Source organism: Neltuma alba, unplaced genomic scaffold (assembly GCF_004799145.2).
Source record: "Neltuma alba isolate B1F8T4 unplaced genomic scaffold, ASM479914v2 tig00012839_pilon, whole genome shotgun sequence".
In the NCBI taxonomy this organism is placed as follows: Eukaryota; Viridiplantae; Streptophyta; class Magnoliopsida; order Fabales; family Fabaceae; genus Neltuma; species Neltuma alba.
This window is the reverse complement of record NW_021637228.1, coordinates 24,964-43,101: the sequence shown is the minus strand read 5'-3', so window position 1 is coordinate 43,101 and position 18,138 is coordinate 24,964. Positions and strand designations below refer to the sequence as shown.

The 18,138-nt window shown below is 36.1% G+C and overlaps 4 protein-coding genes across 4 annotated transcripts; 3 read left to right on the top strand and 1 right to left on the bottom strand.

Moving 5' to 3' along the window:
• Nucleotides 1–1,567: 1,567 nt before the first annotated feature.
• LOC114731635 (endoglucanase 1-like) lies at nt 1,568–3,916 on the top strand. Its single transcript, XM_028918849.1, has 7 exons — nt 1,568–1,969; nt 2,080–2,289; nt 2,400–2,600; nt 2,708–2,800; nt 2,895–3,056; nt 3,139–3,250; nt 3,339–3,916. Exons 1-7 carry the CDS (start codon nt 1,697–1,699, stop codon nt 3,833–3,835), a joined length of 1,548 nt encoding a protein of 515 aa, XP_028774682.1. The 5' UTR covers nt 1,568–1,696; the 3' UTR covers nt 3,836–3,916.
• Nucleotides 3,917–5,307: 1,391 nt separating this feature from the next.
• Nucleotides 5,308–7,162, top strand: LOC114731651 (mitochondrial import inner membrane translocase subunit Tim13-like). Its single transcript, XM_028918869.1, has 2 exons — nt 5,308–5,506; nt 6,752–7,162. Exons 1-2 carry the CDS (start codon nt 5,393–5,395, stop codon nt 6,899–6,901), a joined length of 264 nt encoding a protein of 87 aa, XP_028774702.1. The 5' UTR covers nt 5,308–5,392; the 3' UTR covers nt 6,902–7,162.
• Nucleotides 7,163–7,922: 760 nt separating this feature from the next.
• On the bottom strand, nt 7,923–9,667 carry LOC114731648 (50S ribosomal protein L11, chloroplastic-like). The gene is made up of 4 exons (XM_028918866.1): nt 9,305–9,667; nt 9,058–9,230; nt 8,874–8,937; nt 7,923–8,434 (listed from the first exon to the last, which is right to left on the bottom strand). The coding sequence occupies exons 1-4, from the start codon at nt 9,510–9,512 to the stop codon at nt 8,223–8,225; spliced, it is 657 nt and encodes a 218-aa protein (XP_028774699.1). The 5' UTR covers nt 9,513–9,667; the 3' UTR covers nt 7,923–8,222.
• Nucleotides 9,668–11,902: 2,235 nt separating this feature from the next.
• On the top strand, nt 11,903–16,843 carry LOC114731659 (beta-1,6-galactosyltransferase GALT31A-like). Its single transcript, XM_028918879.1, has 11 exons — nt 11,903–12,006; nt 14,319–14,418; nt 14,508–14,569; nt 14,693–14,904; nt 14,995–15,058; nt 15,169–15,241; nt 15,562–15,682; nt 15,776–15,863; nt 15,936–16,061; nt 16,129–16,235; nt 16,601–16,843. Exons 1-11 carry the CDS (start codon nt 11,903–11,905, stop codon nt 16,753–16,755), a joined length of 1,212 nt encoding a protein of 403 aa, XP_028774712.1. The 3' UTR covers nt 16,756–16,843.
• Nucleotides 16,844–18,138: the final 1,295 nt, after the last annotated feature.

Here is an 18,138-nt window from a genome sequence, read left to right as displayed (position 1 = left end):
AAATTATCTCTTCAATTTGAAAAAGATAAATAAATCGTGTTAACTATTCTTGCAGTGGGTTTAACAAGTCAAAGTCTATCAAAATGACTTATTTATCATTTTAAAATTTAATAAGTATTTTTTGTCATTTTTTCTAAAAGAAATCTTATTCAAAGTGGATTTTATATTACGAATCAAAGATCAATATTTAACAAAGCTTTAAGTAATGTGGTTTAAGCATACAAGATTTGTGTGGTTTTTTAATATAATATAATTAAAGACACACACAAAGATATTAATGTTAAGTTTTGTTTAAAGATGACGGATGGTGTTGTCACTAAGACAATTAGCTGTTGACAAGACTTATGTGGTTAAATAACATTCTCATGTTAGAGAGGTTACTTGTTACATTATGTGCTTAAATTCAGGCGTGGAGCTGGAAATAAATTTTCAAGTAATTTCGCTTTTATTCTTTTGGACGATGGTTGACTTTTGGTGTAAGTAATGACTAACATGAATGGCGTGACGAAGGAGGCATGGCCTATAAGCATGGGATGGGAATAGTTGAGAGACAATGGAATCGGCAAGTTTGGGAAAAAGTAATTCCCCAATGAAAAATAAGATGATTTTATAAATTAAAATTCGGATTCATTTTAGGCTTTGCAATACAACAACGCCACTCCTTGGGCATTTAATACTATTTATGATTACTTTAATAATGAAGGGTTTCAAAGCATATTTGAAAATCCAATGAAGAAAGAAACTCCGTAACTAACGAAACAGAGAGGAGGAGGGAGTAGTTGTTCAGAGGGGAGAAAGGGCAGTCTCTGAGCAGGCTTTGTGGAGGTTATATAACAAAATAATTAACACAAACATGTACTGACAGGTTTAGTATTGAATTTAAGGGGGAGAAAAAAGAAGACGACGACGAAAAATGTAAACAAGATTCATTAAAAGTCCCAAATTAAGGCATGTACTGTCATTTTTCCACTGCGTGTAGCTCTGCATTTGCAGATTTTAATGCATAAATAAAGCCAAACTTGATAGTTACAACAAACTTTGAGACAGAGTCAATGTGCCGGAATTAGGAGGAAATGAAGGAGCCAAAAAGGAGAATTTAGAATAAGCCAAAAATTAAGGCGCATTATTCTCTCTTTTTGGCAGCAATTCGCAGCCCCACCGAAAAGGAATAAGGAAAAAATCCACAAATACATGTGAGTACATCCTTATCACATGGTACACATTAAGGATTATCTAATTCAGCCTTGTTCTCTGCTTTTTCAACAAAGTTCTTGCAGGCCTACCCCTTTGTTTAGAAAACTCGTTCCCTTCATCAACTTGACCGATCATACCCTCATGTGACTTCATAGTCTCTTAAGTGTGCCCCGTGACTTGGTCACTAAAACATATATAATTTCTAAAGACTCAAACTTTAATAGTCTTTCCATGTAATAAGCATCAAGAACAGTTCCCATGCGCTTATTTTTACTTGTCCTTATCAGAAAGGAATCTGGTATGCTTGCGCGGGCTCACTTAATTCAACCCTCAGAAACATATTAGATCCAGCCCTGTTTGGCGCAGTTGATTCCGTTAACTGTAACCAATCAATGGCAGAGTTGTAACGGCCACTTTACCTGCCATCCAACTTCCTTCAGCTTCTTCTTCCCTATAAATTGCATGCCTCGCCCTCTCACCAATATTCAATTCGAATCATCAGATGCATATAATCTTCTTCACACACTTCTATACAATGTTGTCTTCTTCTTCTCCTTCTCCTCCTTCTCTCTCCACAATGTGGCTGTGCCTCTGCTTCATGATTCTGTCCACTTTACTAGCTTCACCTGCTCATGCATTCACTTCCCAGCAATACTCTGACGCCCTTAAGAAATCCATTCTCTTCTTTGAAGGCCAGCGTTCTGGCAAATTACCCTCCAACCAGCACCTCACTTGGAGGGGTGATTCTGCCTTGTCCGATGGTTCTTCCTATCATGTCTGTGTCTATATATACATATATTCCTTATATTCTGTAATCTCTTGAGTAAAAAACACTTGGTGTGATATATATTGTGAGATTAAGACACGTTTGATTCGTTGGTTCAGGTGAACTTGGTGGGAGGTTATTATGATGCTGGCGATAACGTCAAGTTTGGACTTCCAATGGCATTCACCACTACGTTATTGGCATGGAGTGTGATTGAATTCGGAAGCTCAATGGGGGATCAGATTGAAAATGCCAGAGCTGCTGTCAAGTGGAGCTCTGATTATCTGCTTAAAGCAGCCACTTCCACTCCTGATACCTTATACGTCCAAGTAAGAGAGCCCCACTTATTGCAGAGAATATATACATATTTATACACGCGCGCTTTGTTTAAGAATGAACAAGTGATAGAAATGTATCAAGCATAGTTGTGGGTTGGCAGGTAGGAGATCCTAACATGGATCATAAGTGTTGGGAAAGGCCTGAAGACATGGACACTCCAAGAAACGTGTACAAAGTGACACCTCAAAGCCCAGGATCAGACGTAGCAGCTGAGACTGCTGCTGCTTTAGCAGCTTCTTCTTTAGTCTTCAAGCAATCCGACCCTTCATATTCCTCCAAACTACTTCAAGCAGCCATCAAAGTACTATTTGACTTCCATCCTTCCATCCCTGCTTATAATTGCCATGCTTATATATATGTATGCATGTATGTATGTATCCACGTCTCATCTCGTGACGCTCTTTTCAGGTCTTCGATTTTGCAGACCGTTACAGGGGATCTTATAGTGACTCTCTTAACTCCGTGGTCTGTCCATTCTATTGCTCTTACTCTGGATATCATGTAAGTTCAATACCTGCCTGGTTATCGTCTCACTCTCAACGCAACCTCGTCTTAAGCGTTCAATAATATGTATATGACTATGCATTGTGATCAGGATGAGCTTCTGTGGGGTGCTTCGTGGATTTACAAAGCCTCTGGAATTAGTTCCTTCATGAATTATATACAGTCCAATGGGCACGTATTAGGTGCAGATGATGATACTTACTCCTTCAGTTGGGATGACAAGCGAGCAGGAACCAAAGTATTGCTTTCCCAGGTATTTCCTGAGCTTAATTTTCTTTCTTGTTCTTCATCTGCGGCTCAGTGCTAATTGCTAACATACACAAATACTGTCACAGGAGTTCTTGGAGAAGAACACTCAAGAACTTGAACTATATAAAGCACACGCTGACAATTACATTTGCTCACTAGTACCAGGATCACCAGGCTTCCAGGCTCAGTACACCCCAGGTCTGAAGAAGAGCCATTGCTGATATGTATATTGTTTTTGAAGTTGGTTTAAACTCAGAGAGAAGTAATTGAAGTGATGATTTTGCAGGTGGGCTTCTTTACAAAGGCAGCGAGAGCAATCTGCAGTATGTTACATCTACGAGCTTGGTGCTCTTGACATACGCAAAGTATCTGGGTTCGAGTTCCATCGGAGTGCGGTGTGGTGGCTCCACCGTGACGGCACAGAGCCTCGTTGGGCTGGCTAGAAAGCAAGTTGATTACATTTTAGGGGATAATCCGGAGAAAATGTCGTACATGGTGGGTTTTGGAGATAGGTATCCGAAGAATATTCACCACAGGGGTTCTTCTGTGCCTTCCATTCGTGATCACCCTCAACGTATTTCCTGCGATGACGGCTTTCAGTACTTCCATTCTTCTTCTCCTAATCCTAATCTGTTGGTCGGAGCCATCGTCGGAGGACCCGACAGTTCCGACCGGTTCTCTGATGATCGCAACAACTATCAGCAATCGGAGCCGGCGACTTATATCAATGCACCCCTGGTTGGGGCTCTTGCTTTTTTCTCGGCCAAACCCGCCACCACTTGACTACTGAGCTTCTTCATGTAATGGACTTAGGGTTTCGTAGTGATCAGAAAACAACTATGTTATGAAAAATGGATATGGATTCCTGCACTGCGTTGCAGAGGCTGAGATTTAAGAGAGAAAGACTTGAGAGCTTCTGTTCGAAAGTTTTTCTTACTTATATGTGAAGCTTATTTCCATGTTAAAGTTAAGTTCCTTTCTGTCCATCTTTTCAGTTTAGTGAAAATAGGCAAAGTCAAGTTACTAGGATTCCAATTGCTTTTCAGAATCTTCTAAGGATATCTTGTTAAGAATGATAAAACGTAAGATTAAAGCATTAGTTTTTTGACCAAAAAAAAAAAAAATTAAAGCATTAGTTTTGAAATAAAAAATGATTTATGTACTAACTTCGATCTTAATTATAAGACTTCATTTGTAGTCTGCAAACGAGATCTTATAATTAGAATATGAGGTAGTAATTAACATGAAATAGAACTAGAAGTGATGTAAACGTATTTATTTTTCATATATGATTTTATTAGTGATGAAGATGGTTTGTGAGTCAAGGGTAGTGCGGAGATAATGGTTACCGTCCAAATAAGAAGTGGTCCAAGCATTTGAGGTCATGTCCACTAGTAGTAATTATTATTCGGTTCAAGGGATGTGGAGGAAAACTATGGAGCAATATTCATCACGTGAAATTGCATCAGACTCATTTTGGCGATCTCTCCCAAAAAAAAAAGAAGTCGTTTTACAAGATAAAATTTCTTCAACATATTTCCTCAAAATACCTTAAATCAAACACTCAATCTAATATTGATGATGCTGCTATTTGTTTGACCAAAAATAATGACAATCCATCCGTGTATTGAAAATTTCTGGTTATGCAATCAATAAAGACGAGAAATACATACAACCTCTGGTCCTAATTATAAGATCTCGTTTATAGTTTATAGTCTACAAATGAGGTCTTATAATTAGAATTGGAGGTAATATAATTTAAGTTGTTTGATATAATATTTTCTACTATATTATTAAGAAATATCAACAAATTACCGATCATAAAATTTTTTGGGACCAAAAGACGGCGGGATTAAATTTCATATCCATATCCATACATTTATATGAGGACAATTAGGTCATTTGAAAAAAAATAATTTTAAAATAGCTCCTAAAAATTTCATAAAAATTAAAACAATTTAAGAAATCATTTTGATATTCTTTTATCTTTTTGGTTCTTATATGTCTTTCACCCACAAAATTATCCCCTCAATATGATATTATTAAACAGAGGGTAAGAGGGTTCACGGATGATAATGCCCCATTGATCACCAGAACATCTTGAGTAGTCCCGTGCGCGTTGTATGAACATAAAATAGAAAAGTGAAATCAAACCGGCCTAATAATTTGTGGGCCTAGGCCCATTCTAGATTGAGGCCAGCTTGTTGATTAATTTGAGGGTCGGATGAACCAATTCGTAGAACAAAATCAGGAAGAGCTTGCTGCTAGGTTAGCTCAGTGGTAAAGCGGTGGAGGCAGAGGGGTTGGGCGGAAGATTGACTTGAGAGAGAAGCGAAGCAAATGGATTCATTCTCAAGTCCCTCGAGTGGATCATCGTCCCATTTCAACTCTGAGGATTTCAAAGACCAGCTCAAGACACAGCTCGCTCAGGCCTATGCCGAAGAATTCCTCGAGGTTTCTTCTCCCTCCCTCCCTCTCTCTCTCTTGCTGTGCCTTTTCTATTCAAATGATCGTTGCTCTTTCTTTTTCTGGTTGTTCGTTCATTGTTTATGAAACAATGAACTCATATTCCCCTCAAATGTGGCTGCAAAACATTGTGAACCACTCTGCTTGATTTATTGGATATAGTGTCCTCATAGTCGATACAACATGCGGGCCATAACTGAATAATTACATTGATATTGAGCTCAACGAGTATATTTGAAATAATTTCACGCTTTTGTTTATATAAAAAATGTATAACCAATGTCAAGTGATGACACACGAGCGTCTATTTTACAGAAAGAATATATTTTTGATCCATAAAAATTCTCTTACTTTTTTTTTTAATTAAGTATTCTCATCCTTCAGTTAGTAATATGATAACCATATGTCAAAAGTTTAGTGTGAGATTTGAATGAGATAGATAGTTAATGGGAGGCCCCCTTTCTAAGGAGGCCAATTGATGAAGTCTGAAAGTAGTATGGAATACCTTAGTTTCTTTATGATGCTCAATGGGGAATTTAAATGGAATGGTTCTCTAACCTAATTAGCTAGCTTCTGAGACCCATCAAATTTGATTTGCGTAGATATCGTATGCTGTTTAAATTGTTTCGCACGAAAAGTGCTCTCTCTCGCTCTCTCTCTATATGTATGTTCTAAAGCTGGAGAATTTGGTTAGACACCAACCAGATTTATATCAAGTATTCAAGTGCCAACTTAGAAAATTAATTTACCTGCTGCCACTGTTAATGAGGATATATTGGTCTAACCACAAAGGATTGCACCGTGGCATTTTCATCTTGTTGAACGAGGCTCGTGCAATGGTATTATTACCCAGAATAACTGGTTATTAAGGTGATGCTTCTGTGAATATCATTGATGACAAAAATCAACATTAATCTATTTGACTGCAATTATTCGAATGAGGATAAGTTTGTGCAGTTATTTTTTATCACGCTCTTTTTCATTACTTCTCACAAATTTGTCATGAAATTATTTTGTGGTAATATAGCTTATTCCTAACTAAAAGAGAGTGCCTTTGGGAAAATAATAGGATCTTTTCATATATTTGCAAGGGAAGAGCAATGCTATGGACTAAGAAGGTCCTACAATGCTACAAATGTTGGTTGATAATTGAGTGCTGCTTTGGGCAACAATTTTATCCAAAGATGATTTGCTTAACTGCCATTTATGTTCGAATTGTTATTGATTTTGCAGACAGTGAGGGGGAAGTGTTTTGAGAAGTGCATCACAAAACCAGGGTCAAGCTTAAGTGGAAGCGAAAGCAGTTGCGTCTCTAGATGTGTGGAACGATATATTGAGGCCACGGGCATAATTAGCAAAGCCTTATTTTCTGGACCTCGATAAAAGAGAAGGCACCCTTGTTAAAAAACGAGAGTTGCTCAGTATGTGGTCAATACTGATGTGTAATCCTTTTCATAATTTATCCTTCACATTGAGATTTGATTATATGACGGCTAAGTACTCTTCGATTCTTGTGGAAGTGTAATTCCAGTTTGGTTAGACTGAAACTTCCAGGACTTGGGACAATCAGCATAGGCGTTACATTTGTCAAGCGAGATTGCGCTAACAAAAATTTTAGTTTTGGTTGTAGAATGGCCTTTTTAATGCTTTTGCTTCCCCTTATATATCCGAGACAATTTTTTTTTTTCCTGAAAAAAAAACTCGGTCTGGTGGTATCAACTATTCGTTTACAAGGCATGAATTTGACATCCTGATTAAAAGCGTGTTGTGTTATTTATCATTCAACATTGGATTGAATTTGGCCTAATGGCTTCACTAAACCTTGAGATTGAGCTGCTTGCTTCACCCTTAATTTCCCCCTTTTTTCCTCCTTGTAAGCACCGTTAGTTTCTATTCCACGTCTGGGATTCAATAGGTTTTGTGCTTTTCTCGCCTTTCGGCTAGTAAAATTGGATTGTTTCCCTTTCAAGTCTTCCTCAACGTCAACCTCCTGCAAATGGCTTCAGTGAAATTGACTTCAATCACGTTTTGTTTGAAACATACACAATTCCTCTTCGCTTCCGCATAAAAGAGCCTAAGGTTTTGGTTATTTTAATGTTTAGAGTCAATCCTCTTACGATAATCACATAACAATAACCTTTCCAAGTCAGTCCATTTTGTGGTATTAAGCTAGGCCAAGCGCATATTCTGGTCGTGCACAGAAGCGAACTCTATTCCTGTTCTTGATTACCCCAGCAATTACCAAGATGACTGGAAAGGACCAACTACATCGGAAAATGCGACCCCAATTAAGAACTTTTATTCATTACATTGTTCACTTATGTGATTATTGTTTGGAGTTGAACTTATTTAACATTTAAAGTTCAATTATGTGATTAAGAGAATGGAAGAGAAGGCGGAGAAGAAATTCTTTGCAAGGACATTGTTTAAATTTAAGTATAACACCACAACAACTACAACGTCTGGATTGAAAGAACTGAAAAATTTACGCCGGCTAAATATTGAGAAAATTGGTTACGGCTCTCTCATTTACTGTGACAAAACAGAGTTGTAATGACTGGGCAAGGGAAGATTAACAGAGAGACAGGCACCATCACTTGCGAAAAGCTCTTTGGAAGGAGACAATACACTAAATATCTTGAGTGATCTAGCCGTGCTAGTGACTTCTGTGAAGTAGTAGTAAATCAAGCATTGAAATGTGGCCTTATAACAGGATTTCCTTCTTTTTGGGTTCAAGAAGAGGAGGGTCAACATCAATTCCCATATTTGCTGCAGTGCCTGCTATAATCCTCATGGCTGATTCAATAGTTGTGCAATTCAAATCTGGCAACTTTTCAGTAGCAATTGCACGCACTTGATCAATTGTGACCTTTCCCACCTTTTGCATCTTGGGGTCTTTCGAACCCTTTTCCACCCCTACATAGCCAACCAACATCATTAATCTATGATACCAAATCCAATCTATCAGTTCCCGTGAAAAGAAAACAACCAACTATTTTCTCTTTCTACCCAATTACCTACAATAACCTATTATCCATAATATGAAAAAGAACAATGGGCAACAAATATATAATCCATACCACAAAGCTAAGATCGACAATGTCTCATTACCCAGGAAACTGCTAGGCTGGGCTCAGAATATAAAGCTTCTTTAACTAAGCCTTTCTTTGTAAGGTATCAAACTGTTCCATATATAAGTTAAAAATAGCCGGATGCTTGTTCACTTGGTATAGCTCACAATATAACAATAGGACATTGAAATTTCAAAGAAATGGTAGCTAAAGCAATAACAACAGATAAAGTACAATAAGATACACGGCATCAAACAGCTTCCGGGCATTGTTAAACATCATACCTGCTGCCTTAAGAAGCAGAACTGAAGCTGGCGGTGTCTTCAATATGAAGGTAAAGCTTTTATCCTGCGAGAAAATAGTATAATCGTGAAGAAACAAGAAAATAAAAGAAATAGAAAGACACCCCATCAGGGAAAAATTCCAAAGGCAACCAAACAAATAAGGTAGGAGAGCAGATAAACACACATCGTAGACAGTGATTTCCACAGGAATGACATAACCGGCCTTGTCAGCAGTCCTGGCATTATAATCCTTACAGAAGCCCATAATGTTGACACCTTTGGAACCAAGTGCAGGACCAACGGGAGGAGCAGGCGTGGCCTTCCCAGCCTCAAGAGCTAGCTTTATCACTCCAATCACTAAGAGAGACGCAAAGCACTGTTCGGTTAGAAGAGAAGCAGGGGGTGGATTAGGGCAAAGAAAAGAGTGGTACCTTTCTTGGCCTTCCCACCGGGCTTAGGCGGAGCCATGGCGACAACACTGAGTCGCCGGGGAAGTGGCAGGAGAGTGGGAAGAGAGCGTCTTTTATTGTAGAACTGCAGAGAAACATTGGTGGGGCTGAAAGAGAATATGGTAGACGAAGAAGAAGAGTAGCTCAGTGAAGGAAGAGGGCGTTGACAGGTAAGGTGAATTGACGACATTGAACCGTTGAGAGGAAGAAGACGGGTGATTCTCGCGTAACAGAGAACGCAATCGATCAATTTGGATAAAACGCCCTTATCCTATCGTCTCCCTCCTGAGGCTCCTGGGCCTGAATGAAACCAGTTAACCCACCATTCTCTTGCGCAGTTACGCTGCCAAATTCAATGCTTCAAGTCCTCCACTAAATTAAATTTAAAACATAATACTAGTAGTAATATTTATGTTCATAATTACGAAAGAAATTATTTTGTATTGAAAATCGTAGATTTAACTTATTAAAATTTTAAAAATATTTATTTAAATATGTGTCTGTGTATAATTATTAGATATAGGAATATATATAACTTATCAGTCAGGTTAAAAAAAAAAAAGAAAAAGAAATATTACACTTTTGTCAGAATAAAAAAGTGTTTTATAGTCTGAATACTTTTTTAGATAGGGGACAATTATCATTGGTATATTCTTATATAAATATCTCTTTTTCATTAAAAAAAGGATTATTGAGGACAATGAATTAATAATAACAAATAGATTCATTTGCATCAAAAGTTTATTTTATATAACATAAAGTTTGAAAAAAAAAATCAAATCGAAATTAATAGAAGACACACTAAATTATTGTTAGCCTAAATATGGTATGTATAAAATGGCACAAACTAAAATGTAGCTCTTTAAATGATCAACAGTCCATTCGAAATTTTTTTTTGAGAGAGCTCCATATATATCCGATAGTACTTAAATTTTACTTAATTACATTAGATATTAGATATTTTATAAAAAAATTAACAATCACATTAATTGATAATAAAATAAAAATCTGCCAATAATTATATTAGATGTACCTATACTTTTTTTTATTTTGAATTTGGTATCTACTTGGTTTTTTTCAATTAAATCATTTAATTTTGCTCTTTTAGCAATGTTAGCTTAATAGCTTTTGAAACTTTGCTATATAGTATTGATAGTCTTTGTGTAAGGATTAACAATGTTAATGGAGTAAAATTAAAAAATTCCTTAGGAAAAAAAACACATGGTACCAAATTAAAAATCACAAAATAGTGTAGATATCTTCGAAATAGTTTTTCTGTTGCTGTTATCCCAAAGCAATAACTACTAATGGATGAAATTACAGTTTATCTCATGGCCGACTAAAGGAAATTGCACTTTATCTCTTAATTGAAGTATGATTGAAATTTTTGGTACTTGTACAAGAGAGGTATTTTAATCTTCTCATTCATTGGTCCAAAAAAAAAATTCTCATTAAGTTAAGGCAAAACTTTTGTAATTTATTTTACAAATCATGATTGAATAATTATTTTGGAAAGCTCAAATCATAATTCCAAACAAACTCTTGATAAATAAAACAAGGAAAACTCCTAAAAAACTGTTGAATTTTAAAATTTTAAATAAGAAATTATTATAAAAATATGTTATTATTTGCTTTTTGAATGTAATTATTTTTTTATGACTTAGTAACTAATACTGATTTAAAATTTTAAAATTTAACAATCATTTTTTAAGATTTTTTTTCCCAAAAACAATGGATTTTCGTTATAATAACAATGAGAATAAGTCAATAACGTCATGTCAGCACAGGGCTCACGGAACATTTTACAAGACACGGGTCATGTTTTGGAGGATGAAAAAATATATACAGAATGTGAAAAAATTGATAAAATAAGTCTCATGTCCACAGTAAAGAAGAGATGTTTTATTAAAAAGAAAAAGAGGAGACAAAGATGATTGCAAACATGATCAAAATAGTGCAGGCCAAAAAAATAAGGGGGGAAAAAGATTAAAACAGGGAGAAAATAAAAAGGAAAGGCCGAAAGGGTGGGTGACTGAAGTTTGAGGAAAGATTTTGCTGCTCTAATTAATAATAATAATTGTTATTATTATATTTCTCGTGAGTCAAATAAATTCGAACCAGAAGGCGAGAGCACGATCGCGATGATTTGAAGGAGAAAACAGTTTCCTTAGATAGACTAGGATTATAAAGAAAGATGTAACCTTGAGAAAGGTATAATTAAAATGGTATATTGCTTCTAGCCATTTTTGGTAATAATATTATATTATTCCCGTTAAATTATTAATTCCCCCATGATCTTGTTTTGGAATTTTGTACTGATGACTGATGCGTGATCACCGATCAAGACGTATCAATATAAAATGTGGATCCTCTCACGGCAGTTTGAATCGAAGTCTGAGCTAGCATGCATCTTTCCATCTTTTGATGCTTAAAAGTTAAAACTGTGCATTTCGAACATTTAGCTCATTCCGCTTTATGTTTTGCTCTAATGTGATTCTCCAGTTTATCCTTGTGATGCTCGTCACTACGCTCAGAAGGCTGAAGAGGAAGCTACCTTAAAGTTTAAGCTTTCTGGTTCAGATGGGATTGAGCAGACAACACAAGGTCGGCAATGGCTTCTCGACGAGATGGGTTTCATTTTCTTGCATTGCCAGCTTCTTCCTGGGTTTTCTTGTCGTCAACAGGTTAGCTCTCAGCTTCAATCTCTCCCCATGAAACCGCCAAGATCTGGTACGAAAGTCTTGAACTTTTGGATTCTTTGTTTCTCCAGCTCGGGTTCTTACCTTCTGGTGTTATACTGTTTCCCCCAAAATCAGTTGTGTATTCCTTTGCTTAGCTTCATTATGCATATACTTGAGAGTGTCTGTATTCATGAACTGGATCGGTTGGAAGTCTGAAGAATACGATAGAGAACAATTCTGAAGCTTTCGATTTTAAGCTGAAGCTGAACTGATTTCCTATCCTGGCTCATTTACTTAATTATTGAGTGTTGGTCTAGTGGGTACAGTTTTCGAGCTCTCATGAGCGAGAAATCGGTTGGCAAATGCATATACCAGGATGTTTTGTCCTTCAATTTGCGGCTTTGAAGGTCATTGATATTTGATCTTTCTCGTTACTATAATTGATATTTTACTTAAGCACCTGGATCCTGCTGATATCGAAGTCATTTGCTGCACAAATTTCTTTGGTTCCTGGTTAGCAGTACCTTGGATTCTTATGGCCCTATAGCTAGAGATGTTTTTAGTTAAAATTAAATGCGTCTAGTTGTATTGGTCTCATTTTTATGAAGTGGAAGTAAATATTGTTGTATTTTTACTGTGTCTGTTGCGAATTGCGAGTTGAGAGCCGTAGACCAAATAAACCCACACATTGAAATGTACCGAACAATACACCAGATCTTCAATACCTCTGGTGTTGAACGTTTACAGGAGATTTCAGCCTCAGACGCATGGTAGGTACAACGCTTCCAAACTCACGTGATATCACACCAGAGGCTACTCAGAGAACTCAGAGTCCTTCTAATATGGACCATGTGAACATAAATACTTCATAACTCATAAGACACAATAAAGTTGCAACAAAGTGCTTACGCTGCAACTCAGTGTTTCACGTGCATAATGACATTGACAGCAATGTGCAAAAATTAATAATTAGACCATTTAGATGCAATGCATAAATAAGAAAGAAACTCATATTTGATTCAATTTAATGAAAATCTGTAGAGGAATTATCTCGTGTTTTGTGAATATCTAGACTTTATCAACAGCCATCTTTGTCATGACATGTTATGATGTTTAACAATATTAAGGAACTGAATCAGAAGCAACATTATCAAGGAAAGGAGATTACACTCGTCACCATTTCCAAAAATATAAGAACTTTATAACTGTATCCCCAGAAACTATTTTTTGAGGTGTTAATGTTATCCTTAATGTTCATCTTTTGTTTGATATCTGCTTATGTTTAAATTGGATTTCTGGCATTTTATGAACTTATGGTGCTACTAATTCCTAACAAGCTACTATCTCCCATCCTAATTATAAGACCTTGTTTGTCGTCTACAAATGAGGTTTTATAATTAGGATTCGAGATAGTATTTTGTAAGATGAGTCTTCAAAGTAACGGGTGAAACCCACACACTACTTATGAGTTCTGTAGGTTTCCTATTCGGATTGTACATGATAAATTCCAATATGAGCTTTTCCTCTTAACTCCACCATCTTCCATTAGTTGAGTGACTTGGGGTTTTAGAATTTTGGAGTTCTTACAAATTGGGTTTCATTGTGGAAATTTGTGTCAGAGAAGAGCATGAATAACATCATTGTGATGCTATTAATTCATTGCACTTGTTTTACATATCAGTAAATCAATTTTTTTCGGTGGACATGGTGAAAACGATTCCAGAGAAGGGACATAACAGAAAATAAAACACTAGAGGATGACATCATTGCCAGAAAACTCAAACGATAGGACCAGAAAAAGAGTGAATTTATGATAAAACAATGATTTGCCAAGTGTGTATATTTTTTCCATCTCTTCCTCCATTCTTTTTATAATTTAGTAATTTGTTTGATGTTTGAGTCATTACGCATGACTGGGTGACCAGGTGGTCATAGTGATGCATGATAAATGCTAGTGTAATTGACTTTTCAGTCCACTCAATATTTGAAGTCATTCTCCATCAAGGTTTCCTCAATTGCTTGTTGATTATGATATGTTTGACTCTATGAACTGATTGCTAATGAATGCTATTGCTAGATAGCTTCCTCAAACACAGTTCCTTTTCATGTTATTGTACATAAGTTTAGTCTCCTTATGGAAATTCCTTACAGACGTACAATTGATATATATTTGCCAATTTCAATGTGCAGAAACTCTTAAACTTTTGAGTGTCTGAATGTAAATGCTGCTCTTTTAGGATGAACTCCTCTATTCCTTAATTTCTTTATTTCAGAGCGTAGGCTACAGAGCTGTTCATTTGTATTGTGATTCACAGGTTCTGGGATGGTGATCACTCAGTTAAACTAGTCAAGGAGACATCAATTAGGGAAACTTACCACTCAAGAGCTTTGCATCCCTTGGTCAACTGTAACGAGGCAAGTCAGAGTGAGAAAGATAACCATCCAAGTTATAGAGTTATGATATGCATAGGCTTTGCATCTTACTATCCCAATTGATATTACAGGAGACATCTGTTCAAGCAGGGGACATCTTTTCTCGAGTTTCACAGACACGTGACGTTATCATGTAAATGTCAATAGTAAAAGCTGATATATGTAGCAGATAAGCATATATTACTGTTTGTCAGTAAAATTTCTTAGAATTTATACTTGAAATGATCACTATAACAGTTCATGTTGTTAAACACAGGCAACTGGACAAAACAATGTCCTCATTAGAGATGCAACTAGCTGCTGCCAGAGCTGCCAAAAATAAGCACAAAGAACAATATCCTATTTTTGCAAGTTCAGAAGGAGAGCAAATTAAGGATGAGAGGAAAATATTCTTTGTTATGGGAATTATTACTGCTTTTAGTGGCAGAAAGCGGAGGGACTCAATCAGAAAAACATGGATGCCCCAAGGTTCACTTCTATCCTTAGAGCAAAAATGTCTGATATTTGCCTGAATAACTGCTGAAGCAAAATAATAACATACTATATTTAATCACTCAGGAAAGGAACTGAGTAAGCTGGAAATAGAGAAGAAAATTATAATCCGGTTTGTCATTGGTCACAGGTTGGTATGCACTATACTGCATGCAGGAAACAATACTATACTTACTTTCCTGTGTCATGGAACTTTATTATTATTACTATTGGATCACGGTTTCTGGTTGGCACTGGCAGCGCAACTCCAGGTGGTGTTTTAGATCAGGCTATTGACGAAGAAGATGGTAAGAGCAAGGATTTCTTGCGACTGGTATGCTAGCCTCTGTTGACATTATTGACCTATTATCTCGTGTTTATTTGGTAGAAGATCCACCTGATGAATGAAAGGCTATATATAAATCCTTTTACAAGTCAATTAACAGCAGTTATTGTTGATCCAATAATAAGAAAAAGCATAATTTCTTTTCATATGGAGCAAAATGGCCCCTATGTTCTTGGCTTATAGCTGTTGCTGTTCTTTTGACAGATCTAGGTTAGAGGTTGGTTGTTCCATTTTGTAATTTTAAGAAAGTTTTCATATTTTCTTCAGTCTAAATAATCGGACAAAAAAATTACATGGTTTTGATACAGAGCCACATGGAGGGATACCACACATTATCCTCCAAAACTCAAACATTCTTTTCAACAGCTGTTGCTAAGTGGGATGCTGAATTCTACATTAAAGTTGATGATGATGTACATGTAAATCTAGGTTAGTGTTTTTGCAATGTGTGTAATTCTTTGCAATTTGAGAAGAACTTGCAAGTGTCTATGGGGATTCTCAGGAACTTGCAACATTTTGCAGGTGTGATTGGGTCAATGTTGGCACGCCATAGGTCCAAACCACGTGTTTATATTGGTTGTATGAAGTCTGGACTTGTCCTTGCAACTAAGTAAGCTAGCAGCATATGAACTTCCATTATTGATCATGCATGCCATTTATAACCACCCTTGAAACTATGCAGAAGCGTCAAGTACCATGAACCTGAGCACTGGAAATTTGGAGAAGAGGGAAACAAGTATTTCAGGCATGCAGCTGGGCAAATATACGTGATCTCGAAAGATTTAGCAACCTACATTTCAGCTAATGGGTAGGTTCACTTCTATTGGTGCTTGCAGCCTTATTGTGTATAAGATCATTGGTTGCTCTCCTTTCAGGCATATACTTCACAAATATGCAAATGAGGACGTCTCTCTTGGTTCATGGTTCATTGGTCTAGATGTCGAGCATATTGATGAGCGAAGCCTCTGCTGTGGGACTCCTGGTATGATACTTGATTATAAGTCCTCTTGTCTATACATTTATGCACCACCTTATTAAACCACTTGTTTGAGTCTTTGAGAAATGAAACTTTACCAATCAAAAGGTGTGTATAACCTGTGTTTTACAATGGAGAAGGAGGACTTCATATATTAAGTACGTACCTAATAAGAGTCTTCAGTGCAAACGTGGGGCATGAGATGTTACGTACCACCATTCATTATCTAAGTTTAGTAAAGTTAAATTAGGATTTGAAACTTGACAGACACTTGAAAATGCTATGTTCTTGGGCTCATCCAAGGGCTTAGTGAGATGCATGATGATATAAGAGTGGTAAGTAAGAGAAAGTTTGTGATGTTTGAATGATAGATTGTGAATGGAAGGCAGAAGCAGCAAATCCATGTGGTGCATCATTTGATTGGAGCTGTAATGGGATCTGTAAATCAGCAGAAAGAATGGGGGAGGTACATCAACTTTGTGGAGAAGGGGATGCAGCTATCTGGCAACTCAAGTTTTTTAATTAAAAAACCCTATTATCATCTGTTATCAATTATGCCTTTTGTCCATTTGGATGAAATATGGTTTTGTGATTTAGCCTCATCCTATTCCTATGCCACATTTTTGCTCCTTAAAAAAAAAGAAAAGAAAAGAAAAGAAAAGAATTGATTATGAGCTTATAAAATTTCAGTTAAGATGACGGCTTTTCCTTTTAGACCAACAGATGAAGCAGTTTAGTTTCTGTTCAAAGCCGCTGCTTTTTCACGTTTCTGGTCATGAAGTGCAGTGATCTGCAACAACTAGATTTCAGCCTCCAAAATAAACCACTTCGTGGATTTTATAGTTTATATTTGACTTAATTCTAATAACCTTTTGCGAATTTAAATTTATTTATTATAATTAGTTGCCATGTACTGTAAACTTAAAACTGCAATTCCAACCTTGGAGATTATGAAAACGGAAATAACTAAATGATTTTTATGGGTAAAGAAAGTGGTGGTTGTGATTGAAGTGAAATAAAATTAAGAGATAAACATTATATCTTAAAATGAATTAAGCAAAAAGAAAAATAACTTAGCCTAACAACGTTGATTGTATCAACCGGAAGTCGGAAATCGCGCGTTGGTCAAATGGAAAAAGCCAGAAAACGTGAAAAATGAAAGGCACGGGAAAAAGAATAAAGAAGGTAACCAGCAAAAAGAACACGGAAGAAAAGAAAAGGTCGGAACTCGGAAGTTAGGCATCGGGTCGGGCCCCATTGCAATCATACCTAACAAAAAAGCACGAGGTCGGAGCCCATTAACTTTTCTATGGGAGGAGGATGGTGATGACGAGGTTGGGTCTGGTAATGGGATTCACAAATTCGAATGTCTTGAACAGAATTGGAGGATGCCTATGCCTAATAAAATAATATTCTATCTAATTTTTATTATAAGTTTTAAATAACTCATTCATAGATAACGAACGATTAGATAAAATTACTTAAAAATAATAAGTAGGTTAAGAATATATTTTCATTTTAAAATATGTTTTTTAATAAATGAAAAAAAAGATAAAAAAGAATGTGTTGGAAAATACGATAGGAGAGAGTATAAAAAATAAGAAAAAGATGTATTAAATACTAAAACAAATTCAAATCAAAACTTATAAAATAGATCGCACTCCTTCCTAAATTTAAAATTTATAAATAAGGCTGGACAGACTGATAATCATAATTTTTAAGGGAAAAAAACCTTTTAATTTGAGACTCTTAACTTGCAAAAGAATGATATTTTAAAACTCTATTCTCGGCTTCTAACTCAGAAAACTATTTTGAGAAATTAAGTTTATTTATTATAAATCTAAAATAAAGTTTGAGCCAACGATTGGTTTCTAATTGAATGATTATTATAAGCTAAGAAAATGAATCA

Excerpts from the sequence above, each read along its gene's own strand:
- LOC114731635 (XM_028918849.1), top strand. The coding sequence starts at position 1,697 with ATGCATATAATCTTCTTCACACACTTCTATACAATGTTGTCTTCTTCT. Across the intron at positions 2,601-2,707 it reads TACTTCAAGCAGCCATCAAA|GTCTTCGATTTTGCAGACCG; the intron begins GTACTATTTGAC and ends CGCTCTTTTCAG. Across the intron at positions 2,801-2,894 it reads GCTCTTACTCTGGATATCAT|GATGAGCTTCTGTGGGGTGC; the intron begins GTAAGTTCAATA and ends CATTGTGATCAG.
- LOC114731651 (XM_028918869.1), top strand. The coding sequence starts at position 5,393 with ATGGATTCATTCTCAAGTCCCTCGAGTGGATCATCGTCCCATTTCAAC. Across the intron at positions 5,507-6,751 it reads ATGCCGAAGAATTCCTCGAG|ACAGTGAGGGGGAAGTGTTT; the intron begins GTTTCTTCTCCC and ends TTGATTTTGCAG.
- LOC114731648 (XM_028918866.1), bottom strand. The coding sequence starts at position 9,512 with ATGTCGTCAATTCACCTTACCTGTCAACGCCCTCTTCCTTCACTGAGC. Across the intron at positions 8,938-9,057 it reads TGGAAATCACTGTCTACGAT|GATAAAAGCTTTACCTTCAT; the intron begins GTGTGTTTATCT and ends ATTTTCTCGCAG. Across the intron at positions 8,435-8,873 it reads TCTGCTTCTTAAGGCAGCAG|GGGTGGAAAAGGGTTCGAAA; the intron begins GTATGATGTTTA and ends TTGGCTATGTAG.
- LOC114731659 (XM_028918879.1), top strand. The coding sequence starts at position 11,903 with ATGGGATTGAGCAGACAACACAAGGTCGGCAATGGCTTCTCGACGAGA. Across the intron at positions 14,570-14,692 it reads CAGACACGTGACGTTATCAT|GCAACTGGACAAAACAATGT; the intron begins GTAAATGTCAAT and ends TGTTAAACACAG. Across the intron at positions 15,242-15,561 it reads GCAAGGATTTCTTGCGACTG|AGCCACATGGAGGGATACCA; the intron begins GTATGCTAGCCT and ends GTTTTGATACAG.